Source organism: Sarcophilus harrisii, chromosome 2 (assembly GCF_902635505.1).
Source record: "Sarcophilus harrisii chromosome 2, mSarHar1.11, whole genome shotgun sequence".
Classification (NCBI taxonomy): Eukaryota; Metazoa; Chordata; class Mammalia; order Dasyuromorphia; family Dasyuridae; genus Sarcophilus; species Sarcophilus harrisii.
The window spans coordinates 623,219,578-623,246,240 of NC_045427.1; the positions used below are offsets into that span (position 1 = coordinate 623,219,578).

Genomic DNA, 26,663 nt, shown 5'->3' on the forward strand with positions numbered 1-26,663 from the left:
CTCCTTTCCTTTCTTCTTCATCATCACCATTATCACCACATTTTCTCATTTTCCTCTTTCCCTAAAAAGGGACACAAGGTTTGTGGAATTAAGCTTATTATAGTGGATCTACAGAACACCACATGTTGTTTCAGCAAAAATAGAGAATGACAATCCAGGGATTCCTGCAAAAGGCAGTAACATATGGCAGATACTTAAAGCTTAATGTTTAAAACTCACAGGCAGATATGGTGCCAGGTGATCTGGGTGGTATAATGACACAAATGAGATTGATCAGTTGAAATGGAGTTACAGCTCTTAAAAGACACACACACACACACAAACTTGTACAGAGAGAAGAAATGGAAAGAAGGGTGTTCAGAAATTACCCTAAATAGTACATTCATCAATCAAATGAGAAGGCCAGATTGACTGGTCTCTCAGGATCTTTCCCACTCTGATACTTGATGACAACATGATCATTAGAATATGCCATATTCATAAGCCACAATTTTTGCTTCAATGCAGAGAGATTCCTCTATGTTTCATGAAATGGTACTCATCGGCAGAAAGCTAAACACATCTGTTCACCGGATGAATTAGATAAAATAATGTTACTTCTCTGGGGTGATTTTAACCTAGAAAATAAGATAGTTGAAGTATCTGATCTCTAAAGCCCATTGCAATTTTAATAATTTAAGATTCTAAGAAAATATGAAGAGGCCACTGGATAGTGCAGGTAAATTCAATCAACCAATCAACAAAAGCCTACTATGTGTCAGGCACTATGTTAGGTGTTGGTCAGAAAGCAAAAGAGCCCAAATCTTGCTCTCTCCCTAGTGAAAGCTTCTATTCTGAGGTGACACAAGAAAGGTTTTCTTTAGAAGTCCCTTTTGTTCACCTTCTTGGCAAGGCTGACTTTCCCAACAAACTTCTCTCAAAGTCATCTATCTACTTCATCTCCCATTACTTTTCTCTCTCCATCAACCCTCCTACTCCACCCTTTTCTTGACCCTTAGTAATGACATGCTATGTTCTTAAACTGTCAGTCCTTTGTGGCAAGTAGGAAACCTATTCAACTTACGTATTTCCTCCTAAGGCAGTTAAAGTTATTGTTGTTGTTGTAGTCATTTCAGTCAATATGATTCTTCTTGATCCCATTGGGGGTTTTCTTATCAAAGACAATGGAATCATTTGCCATTTCTTCCTAAATCCCATTTTATAGATGAGGAAACTAAGGCAAACAGGGTAAAGTGGATTGCCAAGGGTCACCTAGATAGTAACTATCTGAGATCAGATTTGAATTTAGCTGGCCACCAAAAGCCCAATCTTTATGAACACAAGCAGCATATTATGTCTGAGGTGATTCTTTCTTCATGAGAACTTTGGAGTACCCACAGGTAGTCTATGATTGTTTCCTGTATACAATGTAAAAATATCAGCGTGATGTAGACTTAATTACTCTGGATGAATGTTACATTTCAGGGGATGCTGCCTCTGAGGATGTCGGTAGGAAATCTGTGATTGTTTAGCCTTCCTAAGGCCTCCCTGAGGCAGGTAGCCTTTCCCATTTATGTATTTATTTATTTTGGGCAATCAGCCCTCTGTCTCTAAAACAGCCTCCATGAGTTTATTGCTTAGGGTCAAAGACACGCTCATAGCTTTCCCAAGTTACTCAGCGTGGCTGTCAGCTGCAGAGCCAGGTTCTGCTTGGATGTGGATGATGTGTTATGTTCTCATCACTATCTGGTCCAGAGAGGCCATAAGCTCCTCATTAGTGATCATTTTGCTGATTATGGAGAGAATGATGGGCAGACTCAGCTGGAACATATCAGACAATGCTTCCATATTAATGGAGTCATAAACATTAATGTAGGCAAAAAAAAAAATAGGTGCACAATGACTCTTCCTGGATCTTTCTAACTAGACTAGTACAAAAAAATATTGGGGTTTGCAAACAAGAGGTCCATCGATTCATTGATTCAATCTAAGCACATCTGCCACTCTGATTATTCTGATTATAAATTTCTCGAGGGGAGGGATCATCTTATTTTTGTCTTTGGGATTATAGCGTGGGATGCAGAAGGCCTTTGATAAATTACTTTTGAATTAAATTCAGCAGAGTTCTTTGAGTCTTTGAGGTCTATCATCATTCTTTGCCATACAAGTGACATCATTCCTTTCACTCTCACCCCAACACGCGCAGAACACCAACCTCAATGTCAGCAGTGGAGTTCCAGCGGTCTTTCTGTCATTCAAAGGCCTGTTTCTTAGCATTTGACCTCTGGATGGAAATTAATTAGCTGGGTGTCATTGTGCGTGATGGGAACCAGAGAGCAAATGGTTTTATTTCTAGCTAAGGAAATGGCTCTGGATGTTTAGCTGTTCACTGTAGTTGACTGAAGGAAAATATCTTCTAGGATATCAGTGATATCTTTCTTTTTTGTAAAGGTTCCAGTGCATTTTATGTTTGATCAGCGAATATCAGCATTATCTTGCAAAGTAAATTAGGGGAAAGGAATAATCATTTATTTGATGAACAGTATTGCATAGGAATTGGGTACCCAAAATCCAATCCCAAAGAGACCTAATGTCTGGCTTGCCCTAAACTTTAATGGGCCAAGTATTGCCATGTTGCTTAAGAATGATAACACTGGGCACTGGGTCAAAGAGGAAAACAAATATTTCCAGAGTAGGTGGGATGGCCAGTGCAGGTCAAGTAAGATCTCCATGAAACTGGATGGACTTGTTCCAATACTTCCAGTGGGTTCTGAAATACAGGGTAGCACATTAGACAGAGAACTACCTAGACTTGGAATCAGGAAGACCTGGTTCAAATCCATTTCTCTTTAGTCTCTTGCTTTACATTGTTAGCTATACTCCTCTCACCTCTCTTCACTCCATCTAAGCCCTCCTCCTGTGATCCATTCTGAAGACTTGTATTTTTAGACATAGCCTATGCAGAAATTTGTCTTGCTTGACTGTGCATATTTATTGCAAGGGATGTGTTTTTCTTTTTCCAAAAGAAAGGGAGAGAAAATAGATTTTTGTTAATTGAAAAAATTGAAAAGATAATCAATTAAGATGACTCTTGAAACAAAATAAAGGTGAAAAAAAGCCAAATTTCAGTAAGACCTTTCAGCATCTTCAATTTGGAACCTCAGAATCCTTCAAGATTGAAGAATACATAGCTAATGGTGAGATTCCCAGCTCATTGTGAAAGGTGGTTAGATACTTATCTACTTGTTGCTGACTTGCTAGGTCAGCATTGGATTTCCCCTTTAATTTCACAGGAACTAAGAAAAGAAGTCATTGTCATTTTAGAATGTGTGGTTCCATTGCTTCTTTCTGTCTTGATTTGATTATAAAATATCTCAGTTCTTTGTCTAATACTATCCTCAATTCCAGAAACCTTCAAAAATGATTTGCATTGGATGATTTTTTCCCTCTTCACCCTCTTGCTTCTAACTATAAAACAAGAAAGAAATATTGCTCTTTTTTTCAGATCAAAGACAGAATTGGGCTGCCAGCATGTTTAAAATCACTTTTGCATGAACCCATGGAAAAGCCATTTGTGCAAAGTGCTAGAGGATCAGGATTTTCATAAAGATTTACAAAATGACAGCTTTTTCTGGGATAAATCACATCTCATCCTCTCCTGGTTCCCAGAGGAGCGAGATTGATACCACTTCTCTCTCCTGTTCCCATCAATTGTGTCAGATCACTCCTTAAAAGCTTCCTGGCTTCTTTTAAGTTTATAATGCTCACAATATCACAGAATTGCCAAATTGAAAAGAATCTCAGAAGTCATCAGAATCTATCCCTACCTATATCAAGAATTCCTTATGACATCTCTGTAAGTGATCATGAAGGGATCATCCAACATTTGTTTAAAGACATCTCGTGACAAGAGAATGTATGTGTGTGTGTTTGTGTACATACATGGATAGATATAGTTGTATCTATCTATCAATATATCTATCTATATAGATATCTATCTATAGATAGATATCTATCTATATAGATATATCAATATATCTATCTATCAATATATATTGAGAGATATAGATATCTACACATACATTTATATACCTTATATATGTTTATATATAAATAAATGCATGTATATATACATATATATGTGCGTACATATACATGTACATATGTATGATAATTCAGTTGATAGAGTGCTAGACCTAAAGTCAGGAATTCTTGCATCAAACACTAATTAGCTCTGGATACTTCTGGGCAAGTTACTGAACCTTTCTCTCAGTCTTGATTTTTTCATCTGAAAAATGGAGATAGCATGTCACATGTGAGAAAAAAATGAATTAACATTTGTAAAGAGCTTTAAAAACCCTAAAATCCTATATAAATGTTGGCTATTATATATCTGTGTGTTGTATGTAATATACATGTGTGTTTAAATGTATATATTTGGAGTGCAGTAATTCTAAGAATGTTTTTCCTTTTGCCAAGGCAAAATTTGTATCCTCTTAATTTCTACTCATTAATCCTAAATCTGCTAATCTGGGATTTGCAGAACAAATCAAATTTTTTAGGCAGCGTAGCCAGAAAAAACATTGGTTTTGAAATCATTACACTCAAATCCTAATTTTGCCATATAGTAGTAGTTTAAATTAAGCAAGTCACTTTAACCTCTTTGGGCCTCAGTTTCCTTGTCTATACAACTAAAAGGCTAGAATAGATGATCAACAAAATATCTGGAAACTCTAAATCTATGCCCCTTGGATCTCTCCTCACCTTCAACCTTGTTTCCATTTCCTATTCCCTCTACCCCATGAGGGAATCTTGAGTCAGATTATCTCCTTTGCAATTCCCTCCCTGAAGAAAATAATGCATTTCCATTATTTATCTATTAGATATCTAGTGTTTTATCTATTAGAATGAAAACTTCTTCATGGCAGGGTTTATTTTTGATTCTTTGTAAACTTAATGCTTTACTGAGTGCACATAGTAAGTGCTTAATAAATAATAATAAATGTTTATTGATTGGATGGGACTTTCAAAGTAAACCTGCATATTTTCTTGAAAGTCCTACAAAAATCACACTCTTTAGCTTCAAGGTGTATAGATATTAATATCAATATGGAAACCCAGAGGCCAACCAACCCTTCATGTAATAATAGAGGAAACTGAGAACTGGGGAAGCTACGTGACTTGCCCTAGATAGTGCAGGTCTGAGGTAGCCTTTTTACCCAGGTCTTTTTAGAGCCAGAGTTTTTCCTAAGGACTGCAGGCTCCAGGACTCAGGCTGACATAAAGGGCCAAACTTTCTGAGAGAAACTTAGTTCCAGAACAGCCTTGGATTTTTTCTGTCTGATTGTTTTCATACAGTTTTGGTTTTGAGTATACAAAATCCCAAGAGTCTCAGTGTCTGCATTTAACTTCTTTGTATGAGGAGAACCTGCCTAATTTTGTCTGCCACTGATACTGAGAAGGGTAACAAAAGTTACCCTTCAGCAGGGTCTTCATCTTGGCATCATTAGCCAGCTAATCCTAGCTAAGGTGTTAACTGATAAGGGTTTAATACTTCCCCAAGGTTTTTGCATTTTAATAGCCTACTAACAGGCCCAGTTGGTCCCCACTTCAATCCATTCTCCATCCCTAGTGCCAGATTAATCTTTCTAATGTGATTTGTCTGATCACATCCTCCCACAGCTTAAATCTCTTCAATTGTTCCCTATTGCCTACTAGAGACCAAACTTCTAACTCTTTCAGGCCCCACGGTCTGCCATCCCCTGTCCTCCCACCTTTACACCCAATCTGATAATGTCCCCCCCTCTCTGTCTCTCTTGTCTCTCTGTGTATATGTCTCTCTGTGTTTCTGTCTCTGTCTCTCTCTCTATCTGTCTCTATCTTTCTCTCTCTGTCTCTGTGTCTGTCTCTCTCTTTCCATTCATCATATATCTCAACTATAAAACCATTTCTGCATTTAGTCATGAATTTATTCAGCACCTCTCTTACACTTAAAATTACAAATCAGTTGCCAGTTGGTCCAAGATTAATGTTTTATTGATTTTTTTTGTTTTTACACCTCTATGATTTCCTCCCAAAATAATCTTTCCTTGTAATAAAATACAGATGAGCAAAACAAATAGACATATTGAGTAGTTAGACAATGTTATCCCTCATTCTCTTCCCATAGTCCAGCACCTTACTTTCAAGAGGCTTTGATATCAGTTATATAAGTCAATATTGATCAGTGTGTTCAATTGATTCCTGATGTTTCATAGTGATGCCTTCCTTTATAATTATTATGTTCATTAAATTTACTGTCCCCGTAGTTCTTCTTCCTTCACTCTGAAACAGTTCAAATAAGTCTTACTAAGCTTTCTGTTAGGCTTCCTGACTCCAGTTCCATTAGTACCACCTTTGTTTCTATAGTATCCCTCCAAAGAAGATACAAGAGATCTTTAAATGAGAAGGAATTAGCAGCTGAAGAGACCAGGAAAAGCTTCCTGGAAACTGTGGGATTTCAGCTGAGTCTTGAAGGAAACTAGAGACCCCAAAGGATGGAGGTGAGGAGGGGAAACATTCTAGACATGTGAGACAGACAGGGCAAAGGCACAGATATAGAAAGTGAGATATTGTGTGTGAAAACCAGCAAGTAGATCAAAATGAGAGTCATTTGTAAGAAGATTGAAGAAGTAGGGAAGAGGGCAGTTTGCAAAGAAATTAAAATGCTAATCATTAATAATTAATGCTAATTAATTAATGGGATTTATTGATTTGGGAAGCGAGAAGATCAGGTCTACCTTTTGAAAAAACTCCTCTTGGTGGCTATGGAGATGGATTAGAAAAGGGAGAGAAGCAGCAAAACTACTTAAGAGGGCATTATAATAGTCCAGATGAGTGGAGAAAAGGACATGTCTGGCTGAGATATGGAGATAAACCCCTCAAGAGCGAACAACTCAGTGGGTGAATTGAGGTGAGGATGATTATGGTATTAAGACTTATAGGAAGGTTGTGAATGGTTGATAAGGAAAAGCTTGGACATAGGATTGTAGCTTCCTAGATTTAGAGCTGAAGGAGTTCATCTAGTCCAATCCCTCATCTTGTAGATGAAAAATAAAGAGAAATAAAATAATTTCCCCAGAGTCACATAGCTAATAAGTGAAAGGATCTGGATATGAATCCAGTTCAAATCCTCTGACTCTAATCCTTTGGGATTTTCCTCCCACTGTACCATGCAACCTCTTGATATAAAAGAGAAGATTTTGTGGAGAAAGACAATGAGTTTTGCTTGAGATTTGACGAGTTTTAGATACTTCATTATATCCAGTCTGAAATATTCAATAGGTAGTTAGTTGGCTATGGAGGACTGGAGCTCAGATGAGAAACTAGAATTGGATATTTAAATCTGGGAAGCAGCTGTACAGAGTTAGTTATTAAACTCCTAAGAGCAAATGAGCTCACCTTCTACAATATCCCCCTTCCACAATTTGTTCAGCTGCTCCCCAAATCATGTTTACCCACATTCTCTGTTTGTTCCCACCACAAAAAGTGTTGCTGTGACTCTGTAGGCACATGTAGGACCTTCATTTCTGCCTTGGCTTCTTATGCTCATCAGAAGGATGGCTGAGTGACAGATAACAGCTCAATGACTTACTTCCCATAATTTCAGATTGTTTTCCAGATCAGTTGGGACCCATTCATAGCACAGTATGTCAGTGTGCATATCTTCCCACAGGTCTATTAACAGCAACTGCTTCCAATTTTTATTATCTTTGTCGATTTGAAACCCCATTATACCTTTCCTTTTATGTCATTTTTTATTGATTTGTTTTTTTAAATCCTCTTCATTTCAAATATATCCCTCCTTGTTCCCTACTGAGCTATCTAACCTTATAATAAAGATTGAAAAAAGTGAGGGAGGGAAGTCTAGCAAAGCCAACCAGTGTCATCAAACTATATCTTATAGCACGTCATATTTTACACCCTTAGTCCTTCACCTCTGAAAAGGGAAGAGAAAACATCTCTACATTTTCTACCTTATCCCTTCTTACTTCCTCTTAAATCCACTCACCTGGGATGGAATTGACCATCCCTCACCCTCACCCCCAAGCTAAAAGTGATTTCTCCTCCATTTGATCTCACTCCCTTTATTTTATTTTATTTTCTAATTTGTCTTGTATTTATTTTTAATGTATCTTCTTTTCTTCTCACTCTTCATAGATTTAGAGACTTATATATTGCTAGAGATGGGGGGCTTTTTAATGATCATATGCCAGAGGTTCTTAATCTGGGCTCCATGGAAAGATTTCAGGGGTCAGTGAATTTCCATAGAGGAAAAATTATCTTTATTTTCTTTGTAATTTGTTTCCTTCATAATCTCATGAATGTAGTTTATTTTATACCTTTAAAAACATCAGAGATCCATCTCACATATGTCAAGAGCCATCATCTGGACTATTTCAATCCCCCTTGATGATAAATTCTTTGAGGGCAAGAACAGTATCATATTTTTAGTGTTTTGTCTTAGGCTTGCACAAAGTAGATAATTGATAAATTCTTGTTCAATGAAGGAATGATCTTTGTCAGTTGGATGTAATTTATTAACCCTCTCTCCACATTTTCTTTTTGAGCCCAGGTTCCACAATATCCCAGAACAAAAACAAATGAGATCATCATCCTCTATCACTTGCCTGACATCCATTATTACCCATGCTGGGCAAGCTGATGAGTGGTGATAGAATTTGAATTCCCAGGAAGTTTATCCCAGGATAACTTCCCCCTCTCCACCTCTGCCTCATAATGCATATGTGGACATAGTTCTTAGATGAAAGAGAGAGGAAGAAAAAGAAAGAGAGAGACAGGAAGAGAAAGAGAAAGAGAAAGAAAGGAAGAGAGGCACAGAGAACAAGTGAAAAAGAAAGAGAAAAAAAGAAAGAGACAGAGAGAATATGATTGGAATAGGTGATATCTAAATAACTTTGGACCAAATTTTCACAAACTTTATACCATATATCCAGCAGGGCTGACAAAATGTTAAAACACAACTCATATAATTTTTTTAACTTCAAATCAAACCCAGATTTAAACTTCCAATAGACTTCAGTATTACCAGAATAAACAAGTTCACAATTGCAGCATGCACTAGTTAGTAGTAATTATCTCATAAAATTTCAGGATCAGAATTCCAATTTAAACACACACAGCCCCAAAATTCAAAGTGGCAAAAAACTACTCTTTCAAGTACATTTACAAGGGAGGGAAATATGCAGCAAGGGCTGTAAGAAACTGGTGGATTTTAGGACCCTAGGAGAGGGTTGGGGAAAATTGGATGCAGGTATCCAGCTGCAGGTTTGTGGCCCAGTGATTAGCTCTACCTGCTATTCCAGAAATGAAGGGAGGACCAGGTCAAAGATGCTGGGTTACCAGCCCAAACCACAGAAAAAGCCAGGCCATCGAGGGACGGAAGCCTAGTCAGCACATATTCTATAAGCCTCTCCAAAGGAGAAAAGCTTAGAAGATCCCAGAGAGGGCAAATTAATCCTCTATTTTTCACTAGCCTACTTCCATTTTTATTTTCTCTGAGTATCTCTCTTTGGGAATTTACCCGATCAAAGTGGTAATTCTGGAGCCAAGTCCAAGGACCACCAGAGAATTCTCCAGAGGGTGTCTGCCCAAGGATTCAGTATGGGATAGATCCTTCATGAACAGGAAATATCCTGGACGAGCCCCCAAAACCGTGTGAGACAATAATCCTTACTTAAATTAAAATCAGAGACTTAAAGGTAAAAGGCAAAAAATGATTTATTACAATCTCATGATAAAGGGCAACTCCCAACAGACAAGATATCATTAAAGCAGTGCAAAGTGCAATATTATATAGACACATTATTATATAATATTATATAAACACAATATTATATAGGCCTTATCCAGAATCCCTCCTACTCCTTTCTGGCCTTTTCTCCCATAGACTGGGAAATTCTAATTTACCCAGAGCCAAGAAACAAAGATTATTAGTTAATGACACACTCTTTACTGTATTACTGTATACTGTATATAAATGCTAATGAAAAGGTGTGTGTGAGGGAGAACAGGAGGGAAATGTTGGTTTATCTAAAATAATCACTTGCAGCTCTTAGCTATAGCTCAACTTGTTATTACAAAATCTCAAATCACATTTAGGGAACAGGTCAAGGTCACATTCTCATGAGAGTTCTTCACTCAGTTTATCCCATTCAATGCTAAATCTAATCTGTTTTCTATAGGCAATCCTTCAAATAACTGAAGGCATCTATCATGTCCTCCCTAAGTTTTTCTTTTCTAGGCTAAAAGTATCCAAGTTAACTGACATAATCTTAATAATAATAATTGCCAATAATATTTCAATAACAATTTGAAGTTTACAAACACTTTATTAATCTGTCCTCTGATCAGAGCGTTATACTTTTTGGCCCCAGCTGATTGGTCCAAAATGTTTTGCTGCCATCTTCCTCTCCTACTAGTCCATAATGAATTTTCCCAGCAATTGCCCTGTGTAACTATCTGGGTGACTTCATACCAATCATTTGATTTAACATCATCTGTAAAATGAAGTTATTGAATGACCACCTATGATTCCACATAACCATTGATAATGCTTATTATCTACTTCCTGATAGGCTATCGATTCAGGATAAAGGATGAGACAAATATTTTTTGACATAACCAGTACAGGAATTTGTTTTGACTCTGTACGTTTGTTTCAAGAGTTTTCTTTTTGTTTTCATTTTTTCCCAATGGGAAAGTGGACAGGAAAGAAAGAAAACAGATTTTTGTTCAATTAAAATTTTTAAATTAATTTTACAAATAAAATTAAATTGTTGGACGAGACTATAATATGATCATATATGAAGAACTGGAAGTAACCTGAAGGGTCATTCCTTCCAACCTGCTCGTTTTACAGATGTATAAGTATATAATAGTTCACATCTATATAGTTTTTTAAGGTTTATAATGATGGTCTGTTGAGATCTCTTAGTACTAAAATCCTATGTCCCATTTACAGTCAGGGTCATCACTGAGCAGGAACTTGATACTAAACTGGGGAGAGATGGAGCATAAGGAGGAGAGCAATGAATTGTGAGAGCTTGAACTGACTATCTTTTGGCTTTGCTGGGGCAATTCATTTTTTTCAAGGGCAAGGATGTTCTTTATTTCTTGTATGTGTCCTAACCATAATGTTCAGTAGATTTCCCCACAAGCTGCTGAGCCTTGATTATCACTGTGGACTGACTTGATGCTTGGTCATTTTTAGCTGGTATACAAGGTTTAGTTGAGAGAATTATTTTTCCCCAGCTTCATTCTGTACATTTGGGCAATTATACCCTATAACCTTGAGCAGAGATAACCTTAAAACTGCTTCCAATTTTGAAGACCTCATGATGTATCAGGATTCAAAACACTGAATTGGGATGAATATTGGGGTTCTGGATGGGCAGCTGTGGCCAGAAATTTGCCCCAAGGAAAGAGGATGATAATCCATTTGGGAATTCCATCACAAACAGGCTCCTGCCTGAACATAGGGTCACCCAAATATTAACCTCATCTTCCTTCGAAAGTCACTTACCTTTCAGTTAGTCTTTTATTTCCTTAACTATAAAATGAGGGAGTTGGATTGAAGGCTGCTGTGATGTTTTCAAGTTAAATATTTGGGATTTTAAGGACACAGAAGCACCTATCCACACATATACTAAATTTTGAAACCTTTCATCAGAAAGGAGTGCTTCTGATAAGAAGCCCATGAAATACCTACCTACTTTAAGAAATGAACCTTTGAGCTCATTATGTTTCCTCTTCTTCCAGACCTAACAAAGAATGCAACATCCTGCCCTCACACTCTCACAGCAGGGCTGTCTTGTTGAAAAGCAGATTATAGCAGAGATTACTAGGGTTCCTGCCTCTCCTAGAGCTCCAATTACTTATCTCTCATTTCTCAGGCAATCCCTGAAATATCAAAAGCATGCATTTTCCCCCTCTCTCTGCTTTAAGTCAACAAGGACCATGATGGTGAAAACTAGGAACAATGAAACACCCATCTTTCTAAAAACTAATCACCACAAAGACTAATGAACATTACTATGCTTGAAGTTGTCGCAAAAAATTAATCTGAATGGGGAAAACTCACGGGATTTCTGGCCAAAACAGAAACAATTGCTAGTTATAATCACTCAGCCATCAGTGTCCAAATCATGACCAAATAAGACTTGGGCTGGGACTTATCGTTGACTGATCAATGAGAGCCAGAATGATTTGAGTTTGAGGCCTGGTCCTTAAGAAAGAAATCTAGCCCCCAAACTTTAACACATCATGCAGGGTTTCAGGATTGAAATTTTACATTCTTTTGCATGGATCAGTCACAAGTAAGGGTATGATTTACTATGTGGACAAAGAGAGGAGGGAGGGAGAAATAAAAAGAGGGAAGAAAGGAAGGAAGGAAGCGATGAAGGAAGGAAGGAAGCAAGGAAGGAAGGAAGGGAAGGAGGGATGGGGGGAAGGAGGAGGGAAAGATGTGTTGTCCAGTTTAAGCTAAACAGAATAATGTTAATCTGTCTTTCATATAGCAGCCCTTCAGTTAGGAGAAGACAAGGACTATGTACTTCTTAAGACTTCTTTCTAGGGATGCAATACTTTCTTTAAGTAAGCCAGCAATTTATTTTCTAAAAAGAAATCCTTCTGGAGGAAGAATGTATCTTTGTACTCTTACTAACTGTGAGGTTCTCCTTTTAGGATGACTTTAGCCAGGATCAATCCTGAAAATAGTTCACATCATAGATCATATGTTATGAAATCTTAGAGCAAAGATCTCAGAAGTCACAGAGTTAAATTCTTCCCCTTGCCTATGTCTCAGACAAGTGGCTATCATTTCTTTTTTCAAGTTTTCTAGTGATAGAGAGGTTATCTGAGGGTTGGAAGAGATGGCCATCTGATCCAAGTTATACCTGAATGGGTATTTCTTCTATGACACAATTGGCAAATAGTCAGCTGTCTTCCTGCTTGAGAAGACAGAACAGCCCTCTCTCCATTTTATTCCACCTCCAGTGGGGTCCAGACTGGCTTGTCTGGAAGAGTTAGCCTCCTGGCACTTAAGTTTTCTTAGGATAAAGATATGGATCAGTCAAGTAAAACCAATCCTGTTTTTCCTCCAGTTAAAAGGGGTAAAATGGCCAGAAGATGACTGAAGTGATTTTTGAAAGGAAAAGTAGGAGTTGATTTTTACAGATCATATATTTGGAGGTGAAAGGAGCCTTAAATATCTGCCAGTCTAGGGGTCCTTTTTTCAGTATCTCTTTTAAATTCATTCATACATTTTCTAATTTTTAAAATTTATTTTGAAAGTATTTTATTTTTTCCAAAAAACATGCAAAGATAGTTTTCAACATCCACTTTTACAAAACCTTGTGTTGCAAATTTTTCTTCCTCTAAGACATCAAGCAATCTGATATAGGTTAAATATGTGGAATTCTAAACATATTTCTATATTTTCAAGAATATACACAAGAAAAATCAGATAAAAAGTGAAAAAAAAATAAGCAAATGAGTATCAACAACCACAAAAAGGTGAAAATACAATGATTTTATCCACATTCAGACTCGATAATTCTGTCTGGATGCAGATGGCACTTTCTATCACAAGTCTATTGCAATTGCCTGGAATCATTTCATTGTTGAAAAGAGCCAAATCTATCACATGGATCATCACATAATCTTGTTGTTGCTGTGTTCAATGTTCTCTTAGTTCTGTTTACTTCACTCAGCATCTGTTCATGGTAAAGTCTTTCCAGGCTTTTCTGAAATCAGCCTGCTTATCATTTCTTATAGAACAATAATATTTTATTCCATTCATATACCATAATTTATTCAGCCATTTCCCAACTGCTGAGCATCCATTCATTTTTTAGTCTCTTGCCACTACAAAAACAAGTGTGAAACAAACATTTTTTTGAACATGTGGATTCTTTTCCTGCTTTTATGATCTCTTTGGGATACAGGCCCAGTAGAGATGCTGCTGGATCAAAGGATATGCACAGTTTTATAACCCTTTGGGCATAGTTCCAAAGTTGGATTATTTCACAACTCCACCAACAATGCTTTTGTTTTACAATCCATTGTAATCCAACATTTATCATTATCTTTTCCTCTCATTTTAGATAATCTGAGAGGTGTGAAGTCAGTCTAGAAATCTATAAACTGAAGTTTAAGGAGTCAGCCCTCTCACAAAGAGATATAAGGGTGGGAGCCAAGGGAAACGAAGATAAAACTAAGAGAGGGAGAGTCATTGCCTTCCCAGTTAAAGGAGAGTGTGTTACTTAGGAGTGACATGGTGTCCCTGGCTACATATTTAGCAACTTCTGTCTGATAATATCTTTTGAAAATGAAGAAAAAAGGAATGGGATTTATTTCTTTTTTATAAACTATAAGCTACTTCTCTTAAAAAAAATAGTTTGTGTGGAGAACAAGGAAAGTAATGGATATCAAGGGGAATGTTACTAGTAAGGGAAAAGAAAGATATCTTTTCTCAAGAAAGATGTAAACTTTCATATTTTTCTCTGCGTATTCAAAGGACCTAACCATGGATATGGGTAAAACCATGGATTGGAGATGCTGGTTGGGAAAGAACTGTAAATTTTGATTAGAAAAAAAAAGTTGGCTGGGAGAATAAATAAATCTAGTTTTATACGAATAGGTTGTGATGGATTTAATGGGGGAAAAGAATTAGGCTATGAACCAGATGTCCTGAGTTCTCAATTTATTTTGTTGAGATCTTTCTGTGCACCTTTCTGTGATGGTCACTGAATTTCTTTGGGACTAAGTTGCCCCAATTATTAAATGGGAGAGGCTAGGCTGGATTATCTCACAAGCCTTCTCAAATCTTGTTCCTAAGATTCTAAGGCCATCACTTAAATGATTTTATGATTGACTCCTCTCTATCTCAGTTTCTTCATCTGTGAAATGGGGTGATTAAACCAGTTGATCTCTAAGGTTCATTTCAGATTCTTTGAGGAGATTTCGGGAAGCCTGGCTAGCAAGGCCCATTCCACTAACATCTCTCCCACTACTTTAATGATGTTTACAATCCTGCCTCTTTAGACTTTTTCCTTTCAGCTTAAGGCTTTCTCTCTCTTTTTCAAATACAAATGCTATTGGGAAAATGTTTTAAGATAAATTTCAGCTTCATTCTATTCCAAGGGCCTTTCTCTGTCTCTAAAGTTCTGCACATTCCCCAGAGCAAGTTTTGAAAAAAATAAGAGTTGCTAAATTTTTAAAATATGCCATTAAGAAGTAGGGAAAAGATATTAAAGGGGAGGGGGAACTTCAAAATAAAGCTAGTCTTCTTTATTATTTTGTAACAGACCTGCCTTGGACAAAGACAAGATGGCTGCAGTAGCAGAGTTATAAACGTGAGCCTAAGAGCCTCTGAAGCTTACAGTCTGTGTATCTACGGGCAAATAATTGGCCTCCCTAGGTCATGGTTTATTAAACTATAAGAAAAAGAGATGGAACTAGAGGGCCTCTGATATGTTTACAACTCTGTCTCTATGACCATAGGATTTCTGGATGACTGAGATCATTGTTATCAATAATCAAACAATAAGCATCTATTCATTATCAACTATGGGAATACAAAGACAAATAAGGAAGAATCTTTGACCTCAAGGACCTAATAATCTATCTGGGAAATCAACATGGGTGTGTAAAATGTATACAAAAGATTATAAACCAAATATAAATTAATTCTCATTGGGATGAGGCATTAATGACTGATGGAAGCCAAAAAGGTCTCATGGAAGAGATAATATAATCTTTGGAGGAAACTATTTCTAGAGATCTAGGGAAGGCCAAGGATAATTCTATGGGAGCCAGAAGCTTTGAGAGAGAAGAGATTCCTGTTGAATGAATGGTGATAAAATTAATGAATAGTGTCTTAAACATTTTCAAACACTTCTCTGTGGGCAAAGTTCTTCAATCCTGGCCTACAGTCTCACCAAGCAGGTAGGGAAGGTATGTCCATTTACAAGGATTGTGATTTCTTACTTTCCTCACCTGGAAAACTGGGGGGTGAGCTAAGTGATCACTCAAAGCCCTCACAGCTATGACATACTAGGAATCCTCTTCTTCCCCTGTCCCCACCATATTTTGTACTTTTAGTCATTCCTCCCTGTCTTTATATCCTTTGAACCCTGAATTCTGATGAGAGAGATATGAACATTTATAATTACACAGTTAATCAAGGATAATTTTGGGAAGGAGTGTTGTAATGGTTGAGATGGGATTTGAACCCAGGACTTTGGCCCAAGTACTGAATATTATTCCTTCAACTATGCTGCCTCTTAGGTTTCTTGAATTGTTTTTTGGCTGGGATGAATGTCAAAATCCCATCCTTAAAGGGTAGGGATGCCTATAGCTGACACCAGGAAGAAGAATCTTTTTAATATCTTCTCTAGGGTTCAAGTAGTAAAGCTGTGGCAGGCAATTGTTCTCTCTTCTTCCTGACTTCACTGCCAGATCTCACCTCATCTTTAGTGTCCTGTGCCTCTCTGGTGGGAGTCCCTGGGCTATTACTTTTCACATTTTCTGACTCCTCTGCCACATTGGATTGATTTCAGGGTCAACCGCTTTCTGTCTTCATGAGTAAAGATCTTCTAAGTTGCATTTTTCCTGTCTCAGCGCCTCTGTCTTATTTGATTTCCATTCTCTCTCAGTTGCTATTGGCAAAATATGCCTAGCTCTCTCTTGCCACATGATCATGTGCACAGTGAGTTAAAGCAAAAATCTATTAAACAATAAACCCTATTTCTCCCCAGGACCACTCTTATTTAACATAAGATTGGAACTATCCAGTCAGAAGAAGAAACTGGAGCCCATAGAAATTATATTAGTTGCCCAAGGTTTGGGCAACTGATTGGGAGAACAAGTTGTCTAGAACCTAGGTATCCTAACATCCAGGTCTATTTGAATTTTTGTGATGCTGGAGGTGGTAGCAGGTAGATAAGTGGATAGAGCTCTGGGCCTAGAGTCAGGAATACTTGAGGTCAAACCTGCCTCAGATACTCACTAGCTGTGTGCCCCTGCAAGTAACTTAACTTCTGTTTACTGTAAGCCACTGGAGAAGTAAATGACAAATCACTCCAGCATCTTCGCCCAAAAAAATCCATTGACAATATTGGTGTGCTATTGGGTCACAAAGAGTTGGACATGACTGAACAATGACAACAGCAATAGAGATGATGCTTTTGATGACCAAACCTAAATAGTTAGATTCCCAAGGGATTGTGGGTCATATATTTTGTCAACCTAAAAGAGCACTTGAAATTTATGCAAAGCATCCTACTGAGCACTGGAGTTGTAGATAGAAAAAATATAGATAATCCTTGTTCTCAATGAGCTCCCATTGTAATGGGTCACACAATACATTTAGGAAGTTTTGTCTGGAGGTTACATGGGAAAGTCCCATGGCCCAAAGGGTGAAGCAGTAAAACAGATGGCAATACTTCATCTTAAGTGTAATTTCCAGTAATAAAATCATAACTGTTTCTTCTCAAATGAGCTCATGTGTATAAAAGACTTTGCAAACCATAAGGCATTCTATCAATGTAAGCTATTGTTGATGATGATGATGATAATGATGATGATGATGATGATGATGGTCTTCCACCACAAGGACAGAGAAGAAAATTCATCTGGCTTCTGCAATTTGGTTTTGTGGTCTGCCTGAATACATTGGGAATTCATTTATTTACTCTGTGGCAGTAAATTGCTTATATAATGTGCCTCTGGGAGCTGGCTGAATCCCTTTCATTAACACTAATAGCAAGATTGTCCACCTTACCAAATGTGTTTACGCCTTTGATGAGCTTGCTCAAGATCTTTGGGGAATAAGAATTCTGTTCCCTTGATTAGTCATGCTGTTGAGTGACTTTGGTTTTTGTGTTATTGGGTTTTTTGTTTGTTTTTTATAGCACTCATTACATTGCAATATGGACAAAGTTTTGGATCATGGTTAGTTGTGATTTTGGTCAGAGAATTGGTGATGTGGCAGAGCAGGCAGCCCACGGGATTCTTGAATGCTGCCCAAACCAGATGAAAATGTGGCGACTGTCTGACTTTAATGTGTTGATGTATTAATAAAAAAGAAATATATAAATACATGATTTTAAAAGTCAATATGGGAATCCTCATGAGTGGTTTCATCTTCTGTCTCTATTTGAATTTTTATACTATTGTGGTAGAGCACCTTCGAGCCAGGAAACCTGGATTCAAAACCTGACTTTGGAACTGGCAAAACAAAGAACAACAATAAAAAGTCAATTAACTTTACATTATCTTTCTTTTTGTGAATAGTTTGTCATAGGTTCTTCTACATTGCATGATTCCTTTGTCTATCTATCTATCTATCTATCTATCTATATGTCTATCCATATATACCTATTTATTCATATCACCCAACCTATCCATCAATCTATATATAACCACCTATTTATCCATATCCAGTGCTTTTCTATCCATTTTTCCAACTTTATCCCTCTCTCTCCATTTATTCACTTATCCATATTTATCTATATCTACCTGTCTATCCAACTTTCCATATCTTCTTACCTATCCATACATCTATACACAGCCACCTATCTATCCATATCTATCTGCTTTTCTATTAATCATTCAATATCTATCTATCCATCTATCCATATCTTACCAAAATACAAAGTATAACTATTTTAAGAATCCATGTTGTGTAAAGGGAATCACTATAATCTGTCCTCCTCTATAGTCTTTTTGTGGCCAGGTCCTTATACAAAAGATGTGATAGGACGCCTAGATTTGTTTATAATAGGGAAGATACTTAGGTTACCTTGAATTAATGGTGAGTTTTTGGCAGTGATGAGATGACGGGAAAGGACTGGAATTGGTGATCAAACTAAATAAAAGTCTTTGAAAAAGAACTAAAAGATACCAAACAATATAATCTTCCTTTTGGAGGAAGCCTTCACTTAACCCTCATACTCTAAAATATGTGATTTTCTATGACATAACCGAAGCATGAGTTTTCAGCCATAAAATTTTCCTTCTACAAGAACCCCCTGTTGTGTTTTCTGCTGTTTAAATTATCATACACTTAGCCAACCTGGAGAAGTATAAGATAGAATTAGCTATAAGACAAAATGCCTAATTTCTTATTCAGGAGCTGGCACAGATGACAGTGCCCTGGATCAAAAGGAGCATTTGGGGAGACCAGATTGGAGTGCAGGGAAACTGATCATCCGTCTCTCTTCTCCAGGACAATTCTGGACCACCATGGTGAAGCTGGGGAGTAACCTGTCAGAGAAGCCAGAGAAGGAGCAGGGCAGTGGAGGTGGTGGAGGGGAAGATGGCTTTGACAATATTCCTTTGATTACCCCACTGGATGTCAACCAGCTCCAACAGCCATTCCCAGACAAGGTAATGTGAGCAGAGCCCACAAGGGCCACAGCATCTATGTGTGTGCCCTTGGGGGCTAGAATAAAATGGAGTACAAGAATTGAGCTTTGACCAGAATTAGGGATTACAAGAGGTAAAAGGGAAGGCTGATGCTTGCCCTTGCTTCCCTTTGACAATGATGATTCTCTGCTTTCCCAATAACTATAACTTAAACTTGTACAATTGTTAAGTATCCAAAGAAGTATGTTCATTCATGTCTTTATGTTCCCTTCATAACTGGAGAAATATCCTTTAAAAAACCTTTATCAATATCTTTTTGTTTTTATTATCAGTCATTTTCAGATATAGCTCCTTCATCCCCATTCCAGTGAATCTTATCAATATCAAAAAAGAAATAAACCATTAAAGAAAACCAATAAATACATTGACCAAAATTGATGGTATGTGGAATATTAAATATCTATTACCTTTCCCATACAAACTACACTCTCCCTTCCCGAAAAAGGAAGGGAGATTCATTTCTTCATTTCTTAGGGCCTTTGTAGAAGTTCGCTATTGCCCCTTCATGTAGAAAATTATATAGTAAACAAAAGTTCGAGAAAGTTAAGGTTTTGACCTTACATTTGATTTAACAAACCTTTACAAAGGTTTGAACTGTGAATTAGCAACAGCAATGGTACTAAAAGTCCAGGCCACTTGACTCTGAGCCTTCATACTTAACAGGGCTCTTTTCTCCATTTCTAGATGGCTAGCCATTTCCACTGGAGAGTTCTTGGTGGGGTAGAGGAAGGTGTATATACCTGGTGAGGAACTTAAGGGATCTCCATTATTAAATCATTTTTCCCCCACAGGTGATCGTCAAGACCCGAACAGAATACCAGCTTCAGACGAAGAAAAAGAGAAAGTTACATGTTCCTGGAATCAAGAGGCTGAATGTCAATCTGTATGATGAAGTATCAGAAAAGGTCAAGGTAAGAATAATCCTCACTCACAGGGTCCCTTTGCTAATTTCTCCTGATGATTCAGGAAGGAAAAATGTGAAAGTCTTCAAAAAGTCTCTGTTGAAGAAAGGAAGTTGGTTGGAACATTGTCAATCTCGGCTAAGGTTGGGGTTGTCTCACTGAGAAAGGAAAAGATTACCCAGGATACATTAGTAACCTGGACACATAAGCAAATCCAGCCAAAGGCCTGCCAGAGGAGCACTATTTTGGATACATTAGTAACCTGGACACATAAGCACTATCCAGCCAAATAGAATAGCAAGGTAGCTAGGATCATCTTTTAAGGTCCAACTGGAAATACTATCAGAAGTTGGGTGCCTAGGGGTGGGTAAAGAATTAGTCCAGGAGCTACTTCTTCTGGATAAAGGAGTTTTAATAAAAACCTCTTGGTATATATAGTGTCTTAAGGTTACTTACCAGCTATGAAGGGGCACAGGTAGAACAAAATTGGCATCGTTTCATCCTATTAGAAAGATAAATATTTTTAAAAAGGGGGAGCACCCAAGTGACTCTTGCTGACAAAGAAGATCAACAGAATGCTGACGTTTACTTTTTCTGGACCAGTCCCATTGGAGGAAACATTAATTTGGTGGTATTAACAGGCAAGACATTGGGAAATGAATTGAAAAGAACAGAAGGAGACAACAATACAGCCATGCCCATTATCTTTCACTCTGAACTATGTAGTACCTGAGGAAGAAGGGAAGTATTTCTACACAGAAAACCCTTAAGAAAAGCTAGGTAGAGTATAGAGAGGTATAGAACAACTTGGAGTGAGAAAGACCTGAACTTAAAAAATTCACCTCAGACACTTATTGACTGTATGACCCTAGACAAATCAAAAAATTTCCCACTACCTCAGTTTCCTTATCTGAAAAATGAGGATAGTAATAACACCTGCCTCTCAGAGGGGTTGTAATGATCAAAAGTGAGAATATGTATGTGTATATATGTGTTATGTTATTAATATAAATATATATGTATATATACATATAATATAGGTTGTATTGTAAAAGCCCTTTGCAAGTTTCAAAGTACTATAAAATTTTTGTTAGGACTAAGATCAAAATCCATTATTGAAAGGTCAGATTAATGGAAATGACTTGTGAGTACTCAAAATCTATTTAATCTACCTCAGTGTCTCCCAGTTAGTTCTAGGTTGAAACACAAAGCCTTCTATTGGGTATTTAAAGTCCTTTCTAGCTTTTCAGGGATTTTTTTTGAGTAACTATTTTCCTCCTCACATTCTAAAATCCAGCAATACTATTTTCCTTCCTATTTTTCTAATATAATACTCCAATCTCCAAAATGGACCTTTTTCTAAGACTTTTCCTTGGCTATTCCTTATGGCTCAAATGTTCTCTCTCATTTCTGCCTTAATTTCCCTGACTTCCTTCAAGACAAAGAGCAACCTAACTTTTTCCAAATTGCAGTGTCTTCCCTTTGAGATTGCCTTCCATCCACTCTGTATATATCTTGCATATACAGAGTTAATTATGTCTTTTCCCATTGAGAACATAAGCTTCTTGAGGGCAAGAACTGTTTTTGACTTTCTTGGAATCCCTAGCATTTGTCATAATGTCTGGCACATAGTGAGCACTTTAAATCTTTCTTGACTGATAAATCTTTGGGAGCAGAGTTAATTCCTACTCAAACTGTCCTTTAGAAATACTTCTTGGTATTTGGGGGGGATATAGTGGAATAGATGGGACCAAAATCACACATCCTTTAATTAGGGAAAGATCCCTAGATACGACTTGTGATCATTTCAAAGTGGTTTTATTCGTATCTTTGTCTCTCTCCTTTCCAACTGAAGCTGATTAGAGATGTGAATCCTTACCACATTCATGCATTTCTTCACCTAGAATAGCAGGTTTTGGTAAATGGATGTCTCCTCTGGTGAAGAACTGGTCATCCTTGAATGGAGTTCTGGATCAGGGCTTTGATAAAGAAGAGGATTTGATCCAAATATCATCCGCTCCCATTATCTGAGTAACATAAAGCTATCAATATCTAAAGGATAGCAACATCTCTACCAGTTCTCAGGCTTATCTACTAGGCCCATCCCTTAGATTTATTGTCTTTTCAGCCAATTACAGGTTGGGACTGAAATCTCTGAGGTAAATCCATCTATTTACTTCATCAAAAATTTATTAAGCACCTGACGACAGTACTGGCATATGGTAGGTGCTATATAAATGCTTATTTTCTGCCTCATCCTTTCCTAAAGACTGGGAATATAAAAATTAAACATACCCTGCCTTCAGGGAGCTTATGTTTCACTCGGGTGGCCCATGGGATTTAACATGCATAGAGATAAAAAAGCAAAAGATAATTTGGGGAAGGGGAGAGTACTAACAATCAGATGGGGGGTAAAGAGTGAAGACCAGAGAATTTAGAAGAGTTAGCATCTGAATTGAGTATTGCAGAACATAAAGAATTCTGACAGGCAAAGATAAGGAATGGTATATTCAAGGTGGGGATGCATCTTTCATGAATGCATAAGTGGTGAGAGATGGGCATGTTGAATCTGGGCAACAGCTGGTAGTCCAGCTTTATTGGAGCTTAGAGTAGGTAAGAGGAAATAAATGTGAAATAAGGCTAGAAAGGCAGATCACAGCCAGATTGTGGAGCTCTTTAAACGACAGGCCGAGGAATATTTTTTCTTTTGTGTGTGTTTTATCCTAGAGGCAATAGGTCATCTCTCAGGATTTCTGATCAGGGAAATGATACAATTTTCTCTCCAGGTGATCTGTTTTATATTTTCATGGCAATCTTGTTTCTCCATTTCCCTCTCAATTGTTCTGCATTCAAATTATGCTTTCCTTTCTTATTCCTAAATCTAATTACAGCACTATATCTTTTTTAATATGAAACATTATTAAATTGTTTTTATATATCTGTTTAAATGCAGTACCCATCCACTCTCTAAGAGCAAGTTCTGTGTGGCCCCTTTTAGTCTTTATATCTCTAGTACCTAACCCTGAATATAGGTATTTAATAAATACACAAGTAGTTGAATTAGTGAGTAGCTTATATTTGTCTAGATTCTAGAGGACAGATGAAAACAATTCATTTTTTCCAGGAAATGTCCACTGAGTACGCTGTCTCAACTAGCAGGTCTTAAAACACTAAATTTATGAACCTCTAAGAGGTGTCTTGAATGACAGTTATGCAGATTGGAACAAAGGAAAATTCATAGTTAAGTATTTAATGTGGGTTTTTTCCTATCCCTCCATATTGAGAAAATATAGATTTTAAAGATATGTATAGAAGATGGAGGCAAGGTGTGTATATATATATATATATATATATACACACACACACACACACACATACATATGTATAGATATATAAAGGATATTCCTACACATATATACATATACATGCATTTATATATGTGTGTGTATATGTCTTATAAGAAGATATTGTGAACAGTAAAAACTCAGAATAAAGTGAAACTGACAAGGTCGAATGTGTGGGAGTTATATCTAGAGAAGAACAAAGAAAAAGATTAGACAGGACTATTTTCTGGGCTAGATAGGATAATGATCGGTAACAGAAAGAAGAGAAAACCATTCTATTTCAGTTTACTTTGCTTTCCTCCTCCTCTCCTGCCCCTCCTCCGCCCCTCAACCAAACAGTATTTATTGAGCATCTCTGATAATGTGCCAAGCACTGTACTAGATGCCGGGAATATGAATACAAAAAAATGAAGCAATCTCCACTTACAAAAAAACTAACATTCTAATGAAGAAACATTAAGTGCATATAAAAATATGTGTCAAAGAGAATGAGCCTTGCTCCAGAAAAGGAAGAGCAAAAATGGCAAATGGGTGACAGAGGTTAGGAAGATTTCTTCCTGAGTTCAAATGCAACTTCAAATAATAGCTGTTTGAGCAAGTCGGTTGACTCTGTTTGCCTCAGTTTCCTCATCTGTAAAGTGAGCAAGAGAAGGAAATGACAAATCACTCCAATATCTTTCCCCCGAAACCCCAAAATTCCAAAGTGGGTCATGAAGAGTCAGATAGGACTTAAATTGTAATTCCATAGAAACTGAGGCAAGACAGAGATGAGGATTTTTAATATTTTAATAATGGAGAATTTGGATTAGCAAAGCCATACTAGCCAGCTGCATGGGACTCTTGTCTCAAAGCAATACAGCAGCCAGCAAGTGATCCCAGAGACCTTTATAGGGCTCCAGTTTTCAGGGGAAACAATGGCAGGGGGGCAGAGCACTGGGTTAGTGGAAATTCCAGGAAAAAAACATAACGTTTTAATTCTGATAGGTTGGGAGTCAAGAAGATGGTCAAGCAGGAGACAGCAAGTCTGAGACCAGGAGATAGCCAAGTATTTGAGATAAGCCATCTGGAGCTTTATGACTCCTTGGAATGTGAGACTAGCCAGAGGCCCTTATTATCTCAGTCCCAATGGGGCAAGGAAGGGGGTGTGTGTGACAAACTAAGACTGAACAATTCAGGGAAACTGAAGCAGACAATTCAGGGAAAATGACCCAAAGAGAACTAGTAAGCTAGTAATATGATGCCAGATTTGAACTTGGGGCTTCCTGACTCTAGGTAATCCACTGTGGAATGTACCTGGGTCATTAAGGCATGAGGCCATATAGCCTCCAATGCTCAGTGGCCCCATATTGTGTTTATAATATTAGCCTTTGCTTTTTCAATTCTTTTTTCTCTTTGCTCTATTAATGTTTTTATTGTTATGTTCCTGTCCCACATATCCTGATGCTTCAAATCTGCTGTCTTATTTTATTCTCCACTTAGGGCCTGAGGGTAGTTCCATTTTATAGAATTTGAGTAGGATAAAAACTGGTCCTGTAACTTCAATGATACAAGCAAAGGAACTCCCTCAACCAATGCAAATTAATACCTTCTTTGTAACTTAATCTTAAAGAAATTTCTAGTTCTGTTACTTGCCAGGGTTATAGAGCTACTACGTTAAAAGTAGGATTTGAATCCAGGTTTTCTTGGTATTGAGGCTATTTTTCTTCCACCAAGGTGACTCAAGAGATGATATTTATATGATGCTTTAAGCAAGCAACATTAGTGGTCATGTAGTCTCACTCATACCTGAAAAAAAATCCCTTTTATAACATACCCAACAAGTGTATGTTATCCATCTATTAATAGCTTACAGCCCCTTAATAAAGATTGATATGCTACATTTTAAGCCTTAATGGAAACCATTCCACTTTTGGATAGTTCTAATTGTTGGAAAATCTTTTCTTGCATCAAGTTCAAATTTACCTTGCCAGTTCCCACATGTTGCTCTTATCCTGTCCCACAGTGCCAAATGAAAAACAAGCCCAATCATTTTTTCACTCAATACCTTCCTGAGGTCATAGATCCTCTCTGAGAATTAAGTTAGAATACAAAAATCCCTTTAAATATTTCACGAACAGGTGCTTTCACGGGCAGCTAAATGGAGTGGTAGATAGAGTGTATTGCCTGAAGTTAGGAAGATTCATTTTCATAAGTTCAAATCCAGCCTCAGACACTTAATAGCCATATGGTCCTAGATAAGTACTTAACACTGTCTGCCTCAATTCTTCATGTAAAGTGATCTGGAGAAGGAAATGACAAACCAGTATCCCTCCCAAGGAAATTATAAATGAGGTCATGAAGAGCAGACATGGCTAACCAACAGGTAACTCAGTGGATAGAGCACAGGGCTTGGATTCAAAGACCATTATTTAAACTTGAACTGGGACACTTTCTAGATGTGTGATCTTTGGAAAATCACTTAATGTCCATTTGCCTCAGTTTCCTCATCAGCAAAATAGGGATAATAATAGCACCTACCTCATAAAGTCTTGTGAGGATCAAATGAAGTAATAATCCTAAAGTGCTTAACACATGGTGAGCTCTACATGAATGCATGTTTGAGGACAATGATCACATCCTAATGCTCTTCTTCCCCCAGGATTCTCTTTTCTAGGCTAAACATTGACTTCCTTAAATTGATCCTCATAGACAGGAACTTTTGACCTTTACCAATGTGTCTGGCCCTCCTCCAGATGTTCTCATTTCTTCCTGAATAAAGAACGGGGATCTAACTGACAATTCCAGCCTCCCCAGAGACTCTTCCCTTCTGGCTGTGCTATGCCATGGGTGGTGGAAGTCTGCCTGCCAAACAAAAGATTGATCACTGCTATTTGCAAGTTCTTGACAACGGTTGTTTTTAAATTATTATTATTCCTTGTCCTATTTCTTGTCAGTGAACACCATTATT

At 37.4% G+C, this 26,663-nt stretch overlaps 1 protein-coding gene across 1 annotated transcript in view; it reads left to right on the forward strand.

Annotated features, from left to right (window-relative positions):
- CALY (calcyon neuron specific vesicular protein) overlaps positions 1–26,663 on the forward strand; it is a 110,636-nt gene that overhangs the window by 55,641 nt on the left and 28,332 nt on the right. Inside the window, exons 2-3 of the mRNA XM_003754943.2 lie at positions 19,271–19,431; positions 20,262–20,381. Of these exons, the coding sequence (XP_003754991.1) occupies positions 19,288–19,431; positions 20,262–20,381 (264 nt within the window). The 5' untranslated portion in view covers positions 19,271–19,287. The remainder of the gene's footprint in view (positions 1–19,270; positions 19,432–20,261; positions 20,382–26,663) is intronic.